The 19,197-nt window shown below is 40.9% G+C and overlaps 3 protein-coding genes and 1 long non-coding RNA gene across 7 annotated transcripts in view; 2 read left to right on the forward strand and 2 right to left on the reverse strand.

Moving 5' to 3' along the window:
• Window positions 1-945, reverse strand: part of LOC125567895 — a 3,873-nt gene extending 2,928 nt beyond the window's left edge. The window contains exon 1 of the long non-coding RNA XR_007311887.1: window positions 931-945. This is a non-coding gene — a long non-coding RNA (uncharacterized LOC125567895). The remainder of the gene's footprint in view (window positions 1-930) is intronic.
• LOC5508585 (Hermansky-Pudlak syndrome 1 protein) overlaps window positions 1-10,360 on the forward strand; it is a 29,337-nt gene extending 18,977 nt beyond the window's left edge. Inside the window, exon 13 of the mRNA XM_048728827.1 lies at window positions 10,010-10,360. The gene's annotated coding sequence lies outside the window, so the exon portion shown is untranslated. The remainder of the gene's footprint in view (window positions 1-10,009) is intronic.
• Window positions 1,383-9,992, reverse strand: LOC5502006. 4 transcript variants are annotated; one of them, XM_048728824.1, is made up of 17 exons: window positions 9,835-9,992; window positions 9,496-9,708; window positions 8,486-8,545; window positions 7,729-8,106; window positions 7,346-7,450; window positions 6,744-6,982; window positions 6,352-6,530; window positions 5,729-5,825; window positions 5,075-5,410; window positions 4,865-4,982; window positions 4,643-4,734; window positions 4,441-4,546; window positions 3,709-4,002; window positions 3,300-3,467; window positions 2,895-3,065; window positions 2,717-2,772; window positions 1,383-2,572 (listed from the first exon to the last, which is right to left on the reverse strand). In XM_048728824.1, exons 1-17 carry the CDS (start codon window positions 9,851-9,853, stop codon window positions 1,679-1,681), a joined length of 3,525 nt encoding a protein of 1,174 aa, XP_048584781.1. In that variant the 5' UTR covers window positions 9,854-9,992; the 3' UTR covers window positions 1,383-1,678. The 4 variants fall into 4 exon arrangements, with proteins under 4 accessions (XP_048584781.1, XP_048584780.1, XP_048584783.1 ...); XM_048728823.1 differs by having other exon boundaries at window positions 4,441-4,734; XM_048728826.1 differs by lacking the exon at window positions 7,729-8,106 and having other exon boundaries at window positions 4,441-4,734.
• A 520-nt stretch (window positions 10,361-10,880) lies between the features above and the next one.
• Window positions 10,881-18,598, forward strand: LOC5508578 (homeobox protein Hox-A3). The gene is made up of 3 exons (XM_032377390.2): window positions 10,881-13,196; window positions 13,314-13,603; window positions 15,884-18,598. Exons 1-3 carry the CDS (start codon window positions 13,192-13,194, stop codon window positions 16,156-16,158), a joined length of 570 nt encoding a protein of 189 aa, XP_032233281.1. The 5' UTR covers window positions 10,881-13,191; the 3' UTR covers window positions 16,159-18,598.
• The last annotated feature ends 599 nt before the right edge of the window (window positions 18,599-19,197 follow it).

Here is a 19,197-nt window from a genome sequence, read left to right on the forward strand (position 1 = left end):
CCCCAACCCCAACCCCAACCCCAACCCAACCCAACCCAACCCAACCCAACCCCAACCCCAAGCCAAACCCCAACCCCAACCCTACAACCCTAACCCTAACCCTAACCCCAACCCCAACCCCAACCCCAACCCCAACCCCAACCCTAACCCTAACCCTAACCCCAACCCCAACCCAACCCAACCCAACCCCAACCCCAAGCCAAACCCCAACCCCAACCCTACAACCCTAACCCTAACCCCAACCCCAACCCTAACCCTTACCCCAACCCCAATCCCAACCCAAACCCTTACCCTACCCTAACCCTAACCCTACCCTAACCCTAACCCCAGCCTCAACCCTAACCCTACCGTAACCCTAACCCTAACCCTACAACCCTAACCCTACCCTAACCCCAACCCTAACCCCAACCCTAACACTAACGTAACCCTAACCCTACCGTAACCCTACCCTACCCTAACCCCAATCCCAACCCTTACCCTACCCCTACCGTAACCCTAACAATACCCATACCCTACAACCCTAACCCTACCGTAACCCTACCCTACCCTGCCCTAAGCCCAACCCTAATCCCTAACCGGTCTATTGGTCTACCCCAACGAAACTAAGGCTATGAGGGACCCCACTATAGTTTACCCTTTTTTAACTTTTTTGGGGTAAAACTGAAAACGGGGTGTACTCTTCTGTGTTTCTACCCCAACGAAACTAATGCTATGAGGGATCCTTATGGCCTTTTTTAACTTTTTGAGGGTAAAACTCAAAACGGGGTGTACTCTTCTCGGTATCTACCCCAACGAAACTAAGGCTATGAGGGATCCCTATAGTTTTCCCTTTTTTGGGGGTAAAACTCAACACGGGGGGGGGGGGGGGGTACTCTCATCGGGGTCTACCCCAACGAAACTAAGGCTATGAGGGACCCCACTATAGTTTACCCTTTTTTAACTTTTTTGGGGTAAAACTGAAAACGGGGTGTACTCTTCTGTGTATCTACCCCAACGAAACTAATGCTATGAGGGATCCTTATGGCCTTTTTTAACTTTGAGGGTAAAACTCAAAACGGGGTGTACTCTTCTCGGTATCTACCCCAACGAAACTAAGGCTATGAGGGATCCCTATAGTTTTCACTTTTTTGGGGGTAAAACTCAACACGGGGGGGGGGGGTACTCTCATCGGGGTCTACCTCAACGAACCTAAGGCTATGACTGAACGCCTCTGTCAGAATCGGTGCTGGAACGCATAGGCGAACAAGGAAAGAGAACGGGCTTGTCCGCTCTGGGGCTGGGGTGGAGCTTACCCCTTATCGCCTATCTCTAAGCCTACAACCTACCCCTAGTTATTTTTTTATTAATGTTTAAAATGTGAAATTGACATTACACTGGCGACATTTGATTTGTTCACTACTTTTAATTATAAGTTCTCTCTGTTTGATAATCCCAGCCTCGCCGGATTAATATAAATGTGCTACTTTACAGTTACAGTTACATGCCTATACAATCACTTTTACCTAACGTTGCGTTGGGACAGAAATGATATCCCGAAGTAAAGAGTCCTCGTTCTGTATCGCGATAGGACACACATCCCTATGTTCCTCTGAAGATTTGCGTGTGCGCATATGTTAGCGAGTAAAAGTTAGGGACGACTAACAATTTGTCTATTCAGCAGGTGACCCCGGCTACAAATTTAATGGAATTCTACCATAGATAAGTTACCATATGTGGGTTTGTTAAAGCCCTCGTAACGCCATAACGCCTCGCAAAACGTACGCATGTTTTCTGTTGCACATAACAGTACTAGCGCGCCGTGATTAGCCATATGCGAGTGACTATCAAAGTAAGCAATTTGAGTGCCGCTGATCACGAAAAGTGCAGACCTACAACTTATCGTAAGGCAAGCTAGATTGAAAGACCCCACAGGAGGAACGGCATTTTGTAACTGATATACGATTGTTGTTTCCTCGTGCGGATCTTCTAGGCGGACGGGTAAGGTCTCACGAATGGAGCAGTCAAACCATGGTGCGAGATAGCCTGCGGCTTCCTCTATGGAGAGGTACCGCGTGGGAAGGCTGCTCCTTTGCAGGTCATAAATCCTGTTTCCCTGCTCGATACCTACGCACATTGCAGCAACGTTACTTTCTGGGAGCAAAGCGGACGGACGCGGGAGCAAAAGAGATTTGCTCCAGAAAATATGGCCAATTACCAAGGCAATTACGCTGCATGCACTGCTTCCGTTTCTACCGTTGAATGTTCCTTGACTTATTGTTTCAGGGAAACACCAGGCGTGGACGCCTTGGCCTAAGTCTTTAGACTGTATGGCTGTAGACGGAATTGCGTCGTCTCCTTCGTCATCGCTACTCTCATCAGACTCCTCTTCGTCATCTTCTTCCTCCTCGTTTTCTTCTTCATCAGGCGTCTGCAGAGTGTCACGGAACTCCTCCAAGTCTTCATTTAGTACAGGGGCAAAGGAAGAAAAGCCTGACGAAATTTGCCGCATCGCAAATTCGATCCCTTGTTGAACCAGGGCCAGCTTTCCCCTGAGGACACCCTCTCTGAGGGAGTTGGATTCGTAACGTCGTCTCTGTCGATAAAGAATAGTATAATAATGAATTTACAACATAACAAAAATATATTGATATATTGATATTCAATTGCTCGTCGAATTCGAATTAGCGCTAATATTGCATTACATATGCATTTTGTTGGCTGGATTAAACTTGATCACCTGTTGTGGGGGCTCAGTTGTGATATCTATCGGCAAAACCTGGTTGCCTGTGTCACCTGTTAAAAGAAAACAAGCATATTTAATTTCACTATTGGAAACATTTTTCAACATTTATCATTACTTCTTATCAATGTAGCATTTTTGGATTACAAAATCAATTCAGGAAAGGCGATATTACCTGCAAGAAAGTCTTCAAGTTTTTCTTTTTGCAGCTCCAACGACGGTAACAAGTTTCTGCAGTAGTAAAGCAAAAAGGAGCGCATCTCCCTTTTCACCACCTGTCTTTCCTCGGTATACCGCCGCCTCTCCATCTCTAAGTCTACCAGAAGACGCTTGGTACGCACTGGAACTAGAAACGAAATAGACAAAACAGAAACAAAAATAAAAATCAAATGCCTATCACTGCGTTCACATTAGCGCCGTAACATATCTAATTATCGTGTAAAAATAAAACTTGTTTTGATAATAATAGAAGCAAATTAGCCTATTCAAATCCAATGTGGATTTCCTTGCGTCCACTTGTCTATATAGGGCAAGGCTAACGTTTCGCGTCTTGTATGAACTCAGTATGAATATATCTTACTTGCTGAATCATCCTCATGCCTATCGCACCACGGAAATTGGCCGACCTCCATTTGGCTCATGGATATCTTCCTGCCGTCAAGCTTCTCCCAAGCATCTACCAGGACAGCTGCCTCTGTTTTTGTTTGCGATATTTTTTTGCGCAGTTTACTTCTTTGCTTGCCACTATCTAAAACATAAAAACACAAAATACAGAACTTTCTATTCACTTTTAAGCTTTGTTTGAAAGCATGGGACATTCATAAAATACACTCAAAACATTTTACTGCTGATAAAGTAGTTTAGTCCCTGAACTTCGCTGTCATGCTCCTGCTACTGTGTTGTACATGCAACCCAGAGGAGTAAAAGGGAGTCCAGGAATGAACTATTAAAAGTAAAACAGCCTTAAACGCCGCTACTGTAGTACAAACCTGTCATCTTCGACATGTTGTAGGCCGCCTGGGAGATAGCGTAGTGGGCAGCAACTATCCTCTGTTTGAGATAGGCAAGAGTTTTGCCCTTGAGCCGGGTTTCGGTGCCATCAACATCGAATGACAGCGAACATGGGGCTACCAGCTCCTTCTTTCTCTTGCTAGCAATGTCGAACACTTTCAACAGCTGTCTGTGAGTTGGTGACGCACGTTCACCAAGACTTTGGATGTGGCCCAGGAGCATGTCCTCTTCAGGAGAGGTCTTGTAAATAGTAGAGGCAGACTTCTCTTCAGCTTAAACATAAAAAAGTTGTGTTAAACTTATATACACCTATTTCACAAAAGGTTGTCAGTGCAAATGGCGAATGGTAAATAGCAGTTCTAAGCCCGAAAGGGGCTTACGGGTACTAATCATTCGTAAAATAAAAGGTGTTAAATAGATTCAAGCAATGTCAGAGCCATACATTGATGACCTTTCGTGGATAATTGTTTGATTTATCCATATTCTTCATCATTTAGTAGAAATTTGATAAGAACCATGGTAGTAGAACTGCCATTTGTCAATCGCCATTCGCCGTTTTCGCACTGACAACGTTTTTTGAAATAGGTGTCCGATATTGCAATGCCTCTTGGTCAGTACCCATTGTACCCAGTTTTTTATGTGTCGGCTACTTTATGACTGAATGTTATCAGAGGTCTCTGCGACATAAACCACTGCTGCAAGCATCGTACCTCGTGCAACTGCAATCACTTCGGCCTTCCACTCTTCAAAGGAAGCATCTACGCCCGCAAGCTTCTCGCTTATCTCTTGAGTCAGACCTTCTAAACGTTTCTCTGCCTGTTGAGCATTTGAAAGCAAAGAATACAGCAACAACATTTCCGTTGTTGTCACTTGATATGACTTCCAACGTGGCCTAAAAGAAGAGTATATTACCTTGCTGTAACGCTGAGCCAATGAACGTGGGAGGGATTCTATCTTCCTCTGATTCCACTTTTGTGCATGCTCTGTAAGGAGCTCTTCCCGACCTAAAAACAAATCAGTTCAATCACATCTGAGAAATCTTAACTCAGTAAAGGGTGGTATAGGTGGTGAAGGTTGGCTAAGCAGCTTTCTCGCATTTAAGTAATTATGGTAACAATAAGAAGTTAAACATACCCTCTGGAAGCATATGTTTAGTGGACGACCCAAGTCGAGAAAAGTGGCTGTTTATCAGTTCGACCTCTTCGCCTGTTGTTGCGGCAGCACCCTCCTGCCATCGCCCTCCCCACTGCGGCTGTTGAAATAATACTCGTTACATGGTAACATCTGACAAATGTAAGCCCATTTTACAATAATAGGAACTGTGCATATACTTAACGTGCTGACCTGACAGTTCCAGGAATGTGCCTTGGCGTGCATCACTGATAAGGCGGGCTTCATTTTTGACGCTGTGTCTGGATCATGCATCCGCAGCCAGGGCCAGTACTGACAAACTACGTCATACCAAAAAAATTCGACTTCCTTTGGCAGAAAGTATGTTGTCTGGAGATAGTGCGCGTACCCATAAATCTCCCCGTGAAACATGTTCACTGCATTATGGGCAAGGGCATGTCTACATCCGGCGATTTCGAGACCTGTTTCAGAAAGGTTTTTCCTCTTCTTTGCCACATTTCCTGCAGCACGCCAGTTGCTTTCGCCACACATGCCATTAGAACTGTCACTCTGGAATCAAGAATGTCATGGATTGCATAGAAAAATGGGTTGCTAAATCAAACATGAACCAAATACGGTGGTACTCCGATTTAGAGTTGGAAAGAGTGAAGAAAAGGAATACTCCCGTAAAATCCTGGATCCAACCATAATGTCTCGAGAGTACAGGAGAACAGAAATAGAACAATTTGAAAGTAACACTTTAACACTGTCAAGCCAGTATAGTACTTTAGTCAAACGAAGATTATAGGAAAAGCAATGAACTGAAACAAGAACGCCATTACTGCACTTGTAATGATCATCCCCAATGTTAAGGTTTGTTGTATATACCTTCTTCGTGGGGCACTGGTACACATTTTGCAAGTGTGCATCGACCTTTACGTTATTGGCAATGAAGGCTTCACCGTAGTAACTGTCTGCTTTACGTCTACAAGAAGGTCCAAGTTGTAAGGTCAGCATAATATATAGTGTTACCCAAAGTTCCATGTTGAACGCCCACCAGTGTCGTCACATAAAAACCAACAATGATATAAACGTTTGGCCGTAGCTATAAAAAACCGTGAAGAAGCATGTATGCTGTCATAACTGGCAGCTGTTTCGGTCTTATTGGCAATAACTGAGTGCAGAACCACCAGTAAACAGAAGAGCAGATACCTTTGCCCAAATGAAAACTGTAGTTAGCTGCACCAATATACAGCTGTCCAGCCATGGACAGCTTGTATGAGAGCTACAGTACCTCCACTACCACTATAAAGTAAAGTAACTTTAAAGCAGAAACCAGCTACTTGCACTATTATGCTGGTTATTTAAATCTAAGCTTACCATGTTTTAATCTGAGCTAATCCAGCTCCTTTGCTTTACTAACTTAAATGTTGTGAACTCAAAAGTTTTACAAACATAGAATCAAGTTGTACATTATGAAGTAAATGAGCTTTGCACAAAACAGTACTCACTTTCCTGCAGATGCGAACCGGTAAAGCTTCATGTTACCATCAACGTGCATGGAATGTGGCAGGTCGTCACAGGCTGGGCAGGTCATCCAGTCAAGTTGGCGGATTTTATCTATCTCAAACTGGCAATATTTCCATTCACGAAATGCTGTCCGGAATGTCTGTGGATTGACTGTGCCAACCTACAGAAGAGATAACACAAGGACTGTATTGGCTGGAATAGGATACATTGAAAACTACCACAATAGTACAGTGTAATTGTCAATCAGTGGCATGCCAAATGCATCTTCAGTAACTATTTTGTCATATGATGATATTTATGCTGGTAAAAAAGTCTTGTTGTGACAAGATATGATAGAAAACAACATCCAAAGAGTGGATTTCAATACACTTACTCGCCCTCTACACTTGGAGAACTCCTCAAGAGATTTGAGAAAGGCCCTTTCTGAGATGCCTGGCACCTGCTTCTGCAGCATGTCCCAGTAGACAAAGAGGCTATCATCAAAGGCGTAACATGCACCAGTTATGCTCCCTGGCCAGAAGCCGAGCTGCACAAGAATAATGGGGTGGTTACCCCCCCATGTCTTATCACAACTGGTACAAACGTATCTCAGGTTATTCAGATCAAACCGCCCTAAAAACAAATAATAAAAACATTTAAAGTCATTTTAAATGCACATTTTCAATGCACATATCTTTAACAAGTTACTGGATGGCAACAGTTATGAATTGATGGTAAACATACAATCTCACCAAAAGTTATTTTAGATTTGAAATTATAATATCATAATCGACTGCATAAGGAATTAAGTCAGAGCGATGTGGATAGAAGGGCTCAGGAGTCTGTGAGAAAAAGTGGACCCCAGGGGAAAATGAGCATACTGTAAGTAAGTATCTATGTTGTCAATGTACAAAGATATAGAATATTTGACCTTAGATTAAATAAATGTTCATGACCTGTAAATTGTATTAGCAATAATGTAACAATGCTATATACCTTTCATAGTCACAACAAATATATGTGATTCAAGGAATCCAGCTATGCAGCATTTGTGGTTGCACTCAGGGCAATAGACCTCATCTTTAGTAGGGATACTTTTACCTTAAACACAATGTAAGCACCACAATATAAGCATTAGAATAATACTGTTAAATACTTTGGACTTAAATACTTAAGGAAAACTGGTAATGGAAGAAAACTTTTCTCTGAAGAAACAACATTCTGTTCATTTACTGTATTGATCTGTTTTTGTTTTGTTAAACATACACTGTACAGAGTGGCTTAAAGAAAACTACAAAGACATACACTGTAAGGCAAAGTAAAATATTAAACACACTACAGTAAATAATTATTTCAGCCACTTTTACTCTCATGCTTACTCTCATTTTTCCAGGTCTCTGAGGTAGTACACCATGATAAGCAGGGCACTATTGGAACATAATGGCCCTTCACCAGTGCCTGTCTGTCATGGAATGGACTGCTTTTATGTACAGATATATCACACTCAGAACACAAAGCAGTTCTTGGTCCACAGTCTGAGCACTGTATACTTGGCATTTTATTAATACAAAGCATGCATGTTTGGCTGGGCATTACTGCAAACGACTCTAGTTTAGCATTGAATAGCTGAGAACGCAGAGATTCCCAGCTTTCTTGTAGTGTGATGGATCTTTCGCTCCAGGAAGGCCTGTGCCTGCTCTGTCCCTCCCAGTTTCTCAGCAGTTCTCTTGCTCGGCTTAAAATATCCGTAAAATCATCTGCTTGTAAATACAAATACAAAAGGGTAAGAGGCACACTAAATTTAAAGGTGGGGCTGTATTTCTCTATGCATTTAGTAATTCAAATTCTCTGTTTTCATCATCTGCGAGTTTTACAGTTATAAGGTTTGGATTTTATGTAGCCCAGTGCCGTATCAAATTCCACTGAATTTGGTTTGGTGAGCAAGACAGAAAAAATCAAATTATGTAACAGTTGAACATAATTACAAAAAAATAAAAATAAAAGTTAAATAAATAAATAAATAAATGAATGGATGGATGAATGAATGAATAAATAATAAATATCACCATGTCTTTCTACTGCAAACTATTAGTAGATACATTATTGATGCATTTGGAATAAAAAATGTCTGTTTACCTGACAAATCTGCATTTTCTCCATCATTTGGAATGCAGTGTTCTGCTGTCTCTTCAGTCTCTGTAAGATTATATTGATTTATCATAAATATAAAGTAAGCTTATAAATGTTACAGTAGATTTTCAGCACCATTGACACATACTGATAACAATGTCATTGACATTATTAACATTGACACATACTGATAACAATGATAAAATCATGTTGCTGTGTCAGTCCCTTATGCAAGTGATTACATCAGGGAATCGAAAAAGAATAATTAAAATGGCAAATTCAACTTTCAAATTGATTGGGGTGTCCAACTTTGAAACTGAGGAATGGAACTGAGGAGCTCCCAGCTCCTTGGGACAAAACTGCTCTGAGGTAATAGGAGGCATCCGCCATTTTGCTAGCTCGTTACTCATGCATGCGCAGACACTTACCGAATTACATTTCTGCGCACATGACCGGCTTGATGTTATGAGTCAATTCAAGCGCATTTGCTATTTGATCATAATCGTCAATTCATTTACGCGATCATGTTGAGTCCACTGACCCTGCCAGCTTTAAGTGCTTCAGAGCATGCACGTATTGGTGCCATTCAAGGATTGTTTGAGTGCTTGCAGCCATGGAGAATAGATTCTACAGAAGACTTTGTGAGACTTGATCTTTGTTTCATTATAGCGCTTTAATTATGTAAATAATACTTGAAAATGTGTTATAAAACGCTATAATAGTTCTACAGAAGTTCCGTGGCTACCGCCACTTCATCATTAATATTCTAGCGCTTTATATCACCTATATATTTCAAGTGGTGATCCTCTATTCAACTAGCCTGCTGACGGGAAATATTCAACTTGAAATAGCTTTTCAAGTAAACCTCCAGCCCAACTTGTTACAAAAACCAGCACAGTAGATACTATTAGGGGGAAATAACATATTGGCAGTAGTAATGTTTTACAGGAACAACAAATAGACAAGATAAAAAAGTGTTTAGACTGAGCACTCACACATTCATCTTGACAACTAACCTTCGCCAGAGACGTCAAACTCGGGGTTCAGCCTCTTTTCTTTAGATTTTTTCTGACCTTTATACGTCCCTTTGTTATTTCCGAGTCCCGTGGCTGGATCGGTAGAAAATAAAAATCGAACCGGTTTCCTCTTTCGCTTTGATTTTACTTCTTGCCGATCAAGCAAGTTTCTGCCTTCTTTGAGAAGTTCTTCTACGGATTTCTTTCTTTTACCTACAAAAAAATAGACGAGGAGGTAAAAAAAAATCGCCAAAGGCTCCCATCGTTTACACATCTCCAAAAGAGCCTTTGATGATGGTCAGTAAAAGCTTAAACAGCGCTGAACTGCGTCCCACTTACCACGAGATTTGGGCGCCATATTGGATGTGTGATACCTAGACGCTGCGCCGAACGCTTTATAATTCACTTGTCCATGCGCATGACAATGAATTAATGACTATCATTAATTCAGTGGTCAAATAACATTTAAGGATAATCGTTAATTCATTCTCGAGACCGTGTTGAGACTGCGGAGGTCTGAGTACCTACTCGGTAGGCCGCGGAGGTCTGGGTACCTACTCGGTAGACTGCGGAGGTCTGGGTACCTACTCGGTAGACTGCGGAGGTCTGGGTACCTACTCGGTAGGCCGCGGAGGTCTGGGTACCTATTCGGTAGGCCGCGGAAGTCTGGGTACCTGATATTCGGATCTGGGTGCAGTCTACATACGTCTGTAGTTCATCTGTACACCGACTACATTTGGCTTTGGAATACGAAAAATGCTTACTTTGAGAAATACAGTAAAAAAATGGGTTATGTGAGGATGATCTAGTTTGTTTACACTAGGCAATTTATAGAAATGAGTAAACAAACGTGAGAAGAACTCCCGCTAGCCTTCGTATTGACTGGAAGCATTATGTGTGATTTCCTGGACCCCGATGATCCCCATCACCATTATGATATTCTTGTTTTATTTGTGTATTGCCCTTACCTGGAATATCCAGAGTGATCGAATTTGATCGAATTTATTAGCGAGATATGCTCTTCATCTTTATAAGTGGGAGGTACAATCTGGTATATTTTGTGCTCTTGCTACTAAGTTTGTTTACTACTATAATCACCGATTTTTATTTTAACACTGTGACGTCTTTTAGACAGAAAAGCTTTAGCGTTTGTGATATAAACAGTATTGTGTTTTCTCCAACATTCCTTTCTCATTCAATTATTTTCTATTTCAACTCAATCTGACAAGTCCTTTTGTCATTTGTATCTCTTGCAGTTAATAGTAACAATTTGAGCACCCTCTACATCTTATCAATTAAAACGCGCAAGAACAGGTGCTCTACATGTTTACTACATGTAAAGTTACACTACATGGGCGCCTAATGTATATCTTATCGGATTTCACGAAGCATTTGTGTTATTGATTTTTCAATTCGTGGCATGCGTCGCTGAGAATCCCCTCAAAGGCGCCCAAGTGTTTCGCTATAAGCGGCGAGTGAGAACTTGAAAGGCTGACAAAATGATGATAAGTGTAACTCTGCACCATCCATCAGCCAAGCCTCAATTTTCTCGTTATTGTAATGACATTTCATCATAATTTACCCAATTACCAATAGTTTGATTCAATTTGTCTTCTCTCTTGGACTAAATCCTTTTAGAAATAAGATACACAAGTATTATCCTAATTTTACAAGGTTTCAATTTCTCTGTCAATGCTTTCTTGTTTTTAATTTTGTTGTGGTATGCTGCTCTAGCCTTTTCTCCAATTTTCATTTAAGTTCTTTCCTGTAAACACCCAAACTAAAAGACTCGGTTTTCTTTAAAAAATCAAAGTTAGCAAATTTGTTTACCATGTCAGTCGATTTTAAAGAATTTCTAAAGAATTTTTAAAGAATTTCTATTTTCATTAGAGGGAGGTATTTGCACTAGGAAAGGGGGAAAAGGTGACAGGGTGGTTTACAAAACTCAGGCTTACAAAAAATAAATAAAACAAAAATAACAGATTAAAAACCTCACCAGTGTACAAGAATGAAAAAATAACCGAATTTATAGCGTTCAAAAGGTAACGTGGATAATGCTCAAGTGGAAGAATTGTTTTAGTTTTAAAGCCGTGTTGAAATTTGATTTTTTCTTCCTATTTTATTTGACTCAATGAAGGAAAAAAATGGTTAGATTTAATTTCAAACGTTAAATGTATTGTTCTTCCTTGAAGTATTATTGAAACTTGAGTTATTTTCATTGCCTCGCTTATTGAAAGTTTTATCTGTTTTATGTGTCGCTTCTGTTCTCTTCGTCTGACGGCCATCATTGTAAGCACCCTGTGTTTAAGCGGCTCTAACAAGCAAAGAAAACCCAATTTCTCTTATTGACACAAAATATCCAGTTCGTTTTAATCCAGAGTGAGATTATTCCTTTTATTTGAAGAGCATTTCAGCAAGGGTTCGTTAGCTAATTATTGGAAGAACTCCGCTAATAAGCCATCTTCTATCACACGTAATTAGCTGACTTTTATATGAATCTCCCGGCAACAAATGGGCTATTTAGCGAAGGTGCCTCTCGAGCGCGTTGGCTCGTGTCGCACATTAAACACATACCAATGGGCAGCGAGAGAGTTAACCAAATTAGGGGAAATCAGCGGGTTAGGGACGAGAAATTCTACCAAAAGTCATTAATCACAAATCAAGGGTTTACCCCCTGTAGCGTGTGATCAAGACAAAGAGTAGACGAATCTGCGCGGGCTGGCTAATCGCCATGATCTTGTGCGTCCACGCTCTATCTGTCCTGACAATCTCTAGTGGTAGCTACCTGCTTACAGCGCCAGTTTAAGATGCTTTTAGAAACATCACAATGTTAACTTTTTCTATTAAAAAACGCGTTGTAACTCAATAAACCGGCCTGACTACGCATGCGCATTAACGCCAGCCTTTGCACCTGCTTATTCTAATGGTCGTTCTCTCAATGGTCAGGGCTTCATCTGGCGTAATGGAATTCGCTTCACTTTTGAACTCCCAGAGAAAATTGCCTTTGTTAAAGATTTATCATACCCAGAAGTAATTTCCCTCAAGCTTTCACAGTAAACTCTTCTAAACAAAGGCCACAATAGAAGAAGTTAAGCCAACAATTTTAATCCATTTGTTAAAGAGTTGTACGTTTGCTAAAGCAATGTAGCGAGTTTTTGTTTTCAATAAAAAGAGTTCATCCATAAGAGATTCATACATATTCAGGTCTTTGCATAGTATTATGATTACTAGCGCCGTGAGTTGATTATGCCTAATCTGAGGTTCGTACGATAGCAACCGAAAGGACTGGCTTAACTAGTCGTTTTTCAAGGCATGTGTCGTGGATATGTAGTATCTAACGTGTATGGGTTGTGTTTTTTCGTCGAGCTGATGGTCGCGGGGCTAAGATAGTAATGGACTCTGCGCGTTTTTTTTTTGCGCGACGCGTGAAACGGCTGCCATTAGTGTCCTTACTCTGGTAATCATAAGAAGACATAACAATTAAGATAGATGGGAAAATTAAATAAGTCATTTGCTGTGGATTGGAGCTGAGGAGAGCCAGATGATGTCACCATAAACTAGGACCTGCCATCGTCGAGATCTCATTCGCGCCCTGCATTCCGATGCACAACAGCCAGCTCGCCCTACTCGACTAGAGAAGTAATACGCGTCTTACAAGGCACTCTTCACAAAGGCACGCTTCACATTCATCTTAAAATGGCGTAAGTCTCCGCCAACACTATTGATGATCGTTGTAAGACTAGATAAAGACCACTTTCATTTAATTTTTCAGGCCTTTTTTCTATTTTAATCATGGGTCCGTGTTTTTTGTTTCATAGAGAGACAGAGAGAACGGGTTCACCCGACGGGAATCCAAAGCAATTCAAGGACAATCGTGAGACTCTCGACTCCCGCGTTACTCATTATTTGAGCAGCCGAGATTCCTCCGAGTCTAGGCCGACTTCTCGTCGATCGCCTCCACCGCTCGTGTCGGTAGAGACGACAAGGAAAGATTCCTTAATTGGGCTTCAACGACTTGTGTACGGGACACCAATTTTCACCGCTTCGACGCGAGTGCTTCGCGAAGAGAACCAATCTGCTGAAGATGATGGGCTTGACGCGAAATCAGGTTAGTCTGGCTAAGTTATGAACAACTTATGAAAATAAAGTAGAATTCGGTACTCATTAGGGTCTGACAGGTGGGCTTGTCTCACGCGAGTCTGAATTCTACGACTCAAAAATAAAATTCTAGAACTCTAAGCGAGAATTTCGATGTTAAGTAATAGTTTATCTTATGTTTATTTTGCTTTTAGAGCTTATTGAATAAACAAGCATTTGTTTGTTCAGTTGCTTACTTTTAATTTTGGCTCATAATAAACGGTGCATTACAAATTTGTACTCATTTTATTGCCGGAAAAAAATGTTCTCATTAAGAGGTTAAATCTTAATAACCTCCTCGTAGGATTTCGATTTCTTTAAGGATGTCTGACTTTTCTAAAACGTATGCACCTTTGTGAAACAAGAACAGGATACAAAACGAGTTAATGACCACGCCAAGTACATCCTAAGTTCTGTAGCAAGCTCGTTTTCTTTAGCAAATCCTTCGTGAATCATTGATAACGTCTTTGTCGCGTTCTAATGACATTCACAGCACGCAATATGTGTTATTGCTATGTAGAAGCCAAACGGCGGGTGTTCACCGTGAAAAATAACCTGAAAACACCCGGAATACCACGTCAAACGCGAGACGAGGGACTGATTTAATTCTCTGCGCGTTTGCTAATTCATCGCGTTGCAGGAGAGCTCTGCACAGCGCGATTCGCTGGGGACAGATGACTGGTCAAGAACGCGATACACGTGCTCGGAGAGCTAGGGCGCATGTTTGTCTTTTACTTATACCGGCTTGTAAATATTATTATATCATCACCACCAACTCGATAAAACGGAATAAGCATACTAATTTTTGACACAAGAGCGGATTTACTTAAATTCTACACAAAATATCTGGCGTCAATTATTTGCGATCTCCCTGTCCAACCATAAACTGGCTTTTGGAACTCGGAGATTTGCGGTCTGTTCGTTAAAGATTAAGATACCGATGTTGATTACTTAAGTCCTCTGTTATCAGCTAGGTAGTTATTATTACTTTCAAAGGGCGTGGCGCCGTCGTTATAAAACCAAGTGCTGTGTGTTGTTAAATTTATTAACACGACGCGTTCGGTACTTGTGTTTGCGCTTAGAAAAGAAATAAATATAGGTACCATAAGAATGCTTGATTATTGTTATAGATGGCGATTGTTACTTGAGAGCCGAAAACTGCTGGGAAGACTTTTTCTGCAAGATTATAATGATAGGCCAGCATTGTCACGAGTGTAATACTGCCCTCTATTAAGAGAATGAAAAACGAGTTCTTTATTCTGTAATATGGGATGTGTACAACGATGGTTGCCTCATTTTAGGAGAAAAGAGAAATCTGTGCTGGTGCAATCTGTTAACACTATTTGCCCGTATCGGCCTAAAAAGGCGCCCCAATTAAACGCCTTTTTTATTAACTTTAGCACTGTTCATTTAAGGAAGCCTAATAGTCAGACTGGCCCTTGTTATCTTTTTTCCCAATATTGGATGACTAATTATGAGAGGAAATATTAAAATAAACACTTGAAATAAAGTCTTATGTTTTATTTACTAATTCCAATCGAAAATATCACAACAACTTCCCCAAATCAGCCGATGGAAATGGATGCTTTATCACACTTGGTACTTTGCTAGGATAACAAAATGGTGACTGACGCCCGCGCCAACCAATAAGGGTGCCCTTTTTATCACCTTTAACACGTCATTTAATTTTGAAGGTTCTCAGTCACCTACTTCTGGATTTTTCTTTTTTCCCTTTGATTCGAAATTCCATAATATGCGATTTCTATTTATGACTCGATATAAAAAGGAGTAGAACTTTGTTTTATTATGGTCGCATTGTAATCTTACAGTTTTTAGTACAACTGTAGTCTTTTTGAAGACTCTGCGCTAGCATTTCATGATAAAAGTTTTTCTGCCGCAAATACATTGATGGAACTAGATGTACATTATTTTAGTATTTTAGATTTTCAGTATTAAAATATACAAATACCCTTTAATCGCCTTGGTGAAACTATTCATTTTTCAATGCAAATACGGCTCTTTAATTACTAAAGCAAAAATAATATATGGTATTATGATGTACATTATACTCCGTTGATATAATGCATTTTTTTTGTTAAGATGAGAAAATGGCGGATGACGGAGACGATTTAAGGGAAATTTCTTCATAGTTGGGAGTGTGGAACGGTCCAGGGTTAGGGGGGGACGGGTGGGGGTTAAATTTTGAGCTAATGATCTCTTGCGAACATCCTTTAATGAGGTGTATCTTTAGTCCACAGGATGACGCGGTCGCCACTTATAGAGCATGCACACAGACGTGTACCCAGCCCTAGGCCCAAACGAAGCCGAACGTCTTTCACGCCTGCGCAGCTAGACCGCCTGGAGGACGAGTTCCGGGTTGACATGTATGTGGTGGGACTTAAAAGAATGAAACTAGCTAACGACTTGAACCTGAGTGAGCGACAAGTCAAAGTGTGGTTCCAAAATCGACGAATGAAGTACAAGCGAGAGAGAGCGAAAGGGCGCTCATCTATGGACTCTAAATAATAGATGCAAATGAAGTACAAGCGAGAGAGAGCCTTAGTGCGCGCACCTATGCACTCTTAAATGATAGATGCGAATGATGTACGAGCGAGAGATTGGTGCGCGCACCTATGCACTCTTAAATGATAGATGCGAATGATGTACGAGCGAGAGATTGGTGCGCACACCAATGGCCTCAAAGCTATTGGAATATGAGTGAACAAAGCCTGGTCTCTGACATCCTCGGGAATCAAGGGATTCTTTTGTCTTACTGTTTTACTAGCAAAACCCCTGGGTTACCGAAATTGGTCTCCCGTATGTATAGTTACTAAAATAATCCTTACTTCAAGAACGCGTAATTGTCAACATTCAGTGTTTGTATGGAAAAAAAGGTAGCTTTACTGCTTATAATTCAACAAAAGAAGAAAGGCATCCTTCTCTAACCTATAAACAAGCGATATAAGTATAATATATAGTAATTATTTCTCTACCCATTTTTTAAAAATAAATTCACATGGCTGTGAAAGCTTTCGTTGGGTGTAGCCTATAACTGGGCCCACAGAGGAAAATATTGCCAACTCGGCCAGTCTAGCATATTCGTCTAATAATGCACACTCACTTAACCCCTTCATCTGTTAACGTTTTAATGTGCCCGTCTCTGTTATCCAGTTCTAGACCATTCTCCTCCCAGCATTCGCCCCATTCACCAGCATCTCGTCCTCGTTTCTCGCCTGCCTTTGCACCTTCCAAGTACGTTTGCCTGCTTGACTCGTTGCTTGCTTGGCTCGTTACTCACTTGACTCGTTACCTACTTGACTCGTTGCCTGCTTGACTCGTTGCTCACTTGACTCGTTGTTCTCTTGACTTGTTGATTCGTTGCCTGCTTGACTCGTTACTCACTTGACTCGTTACCTACTTGACTCGTTGCCTGCTTGACTCTTTGCTCGCTTGACTCGTTGTTCACTTGGCTCGTAGCCTACTTGACTCGTTGTTCGTACGAAGCACACGCTTCTTGACTTGTCCGAACTTTCGCGGGTTGTTCACGGTTTGTTGGACTTTGATCACGTAAAACGCACGTGACTTAATTCCAGCGCCGAAAGGGTTAATCTGTGATAAACCCCTGTCGCAATTTGTAATAACCAATGCTGTCACAATTTGTAATAAGCCCACGTCGCGAATTGTAATAACTTATGAAACAGGAGATGCTTGCGAGGGGCTGTGAATAAGCATAATTGATAATATTTGCATAATCTTTGATATTTTTCTTGGATGATTTTTGTTAGGGCCCGTTTGCACTATGTGCAGATTGTCTATTATGTGTTTGACAAAATTTGGGAGATCGTAAAATTTTGTCAACACGGAATGTGGTTATCGCGTTTGAACTACCAACCGTTGTTCGTTTGACACTCAAATCATTAGGGAGTAGTTTGATCGCACGTATTTTGGATGTCGCCATTAGATATTTTAGGGGTAGGGTTCACATTTTATTGCTTGCACGATTTGTTTTTCACACGGAGCAGCTGTGTTAGATTTTTTAGACTAATGTTGTTTTCGTTACTTTACTTTATAATTTTCATTGTTTTAAATCGTTCATCCGATTTTTTGTGGGTATTTATTAGTTATTACAAATTGCGACAGCTTTGATTATTACAAATTGCGTCAAGTTTATTACACATTGCGACGGTAATTACAAATTACGGCAAGTTTATTACAAATTGCGGCAGGTATTACAAATTGCGACTCTACACACGTTGCCTTGTTGATTCGTTGCCTGCTTGACTCGTTGCTTTTTTGACTCGTTGCCTACTTGACTCGTTGCTTGCTTGCCTTTTTACCTGCATGACTTGTTGCCTACTTGACTCGTTGCTTGCTTGACTTGTTGCCTGCATGACTCGTTGCTTACTTGACTCATTGCCTTAATGACTCGTTTCCTGCTTGACCCGTTGCCTTCTTGAATCGTTGCCTAAATGACTCGTTGCTTACTTGACCCGTTGGGTATCCAGTCAATTCGTCCACAAACCGATTCGTCCACAAGTTGAGTACACACGTCCACAAGTTGAGTCAATTCGTCCACAAAAATATATTCAATTCGTCCACACATAGTTTTAACAAAAAATTAGTCTGGTAGCATAAGTGTTTCATAGAAAAACGTTTAACTGAAAAGAGAGTATTTTTAGAACTTCAGATTTACAGTTATTCGGAACACCAATTTGACATAAAACATTGCATTAAAACGAACCCTTACGAACCCCTACGAAATTTTGCTGACTCAACTTGTGGACGAGTTGGTTGTGGACGAATCGGTTGCCTGTATGACTCGTTGCTCACTTGACTCGTTTCTTGCTTGACCCGTTGCCTGTTTGACTCATTGTCTGCCTGAATAGGTCCACGGCTATATCTGACTCCTTGCCTGCTACTAAATATTGTGTACAGTGTAAAGATCTTGAATAAAGAATGAATAGCATGCTTGGTAAGCTCATATATTTTTCAATATTTTTTAATTCATATTTACAAACGTTTCGATACTTTATCAATCCATATAAATATTTACGTAGGATGAAGTTGAGCCTGCTAGTTCAGGAACGGGCGACTTGGAAAGGTCAAGATTAAAGCCGCATTGTCACCAGTTTACTTCCGGTCGATTACGTAAGAATCTCCGATGATTTTTAACGGAAAACACGAAAACTATTTCAAAATATAGAAAGCAGTGTGTCTATTGGAAGTTTCTCTGAGGATGTGACTGCTAATTTAGAGTGATGGCCTGTTTAATATCTCGGATTCGAATAGATTCTTTTGTCTTTTAACGGTTGAGGTTTCCGTCGGACCTCCGGAAGTAAACTGGTGACAATGCGGCTTTAAGTATATCTTGTATCGAGCTGTCGTTCATGACCAAGCTTTTGTAAGATTATAAGGCTTCGGGCGAACGCCGTTCTTTTCATTATCGTCCTAAATGCAGATAACAGAACAATCGAATTGGTTCATTTGCTCGCATTTGTATTTGGGACAGTACATGAAAAGAACGGCGTTAACCAACCCAAAGAACAATACCTTCAGGTTGCCCGT

This window comes from Nematostella vectensis, chromosome 6, assembly GCF_932526225.1.
Source record: "Nematostella vectensis chromosome 6, jaNemVect1.1, whole genome shotgun sequence".
In the NCBI taxonomy this organism is placed as follows: Eukaryota; Metazoa; Cnidaria; class Anthozoa; order Actiniaria; family Edwardsiidae; genus Nematostella; species Nematostella vectensis.

Excerpts from the sequence above, each read along its gene's own strand:
- LOC5508578 (XM_032377390.2), top strand. Across the intron at positions 13,604-15,883 it reads TGGGCTTGACGCGAAATCAG|TCCACAGGATGACGCGGTCG; the intron begins GTTAGTCTGGCT and ends GTGTATCTTTAG.
- LOC5502006 (XM_048728823.1), bottom strand. Across the intron at positions 5,411-5,728 it reads ACCAGTGCCCCACGAAGAAG|AGTGACAGTTCTAATGGCAT; the intron begins GTATATACAACA and ends TCTTGATTCCAG. Across the intron at positions 2,773-2,894 it reads ACTTGAAGACTTTCTTGCAG|GTGACACAGGCAACCAGGTT; the intron begins GTAATATCGCCT and ends TTCTTTTAACAG.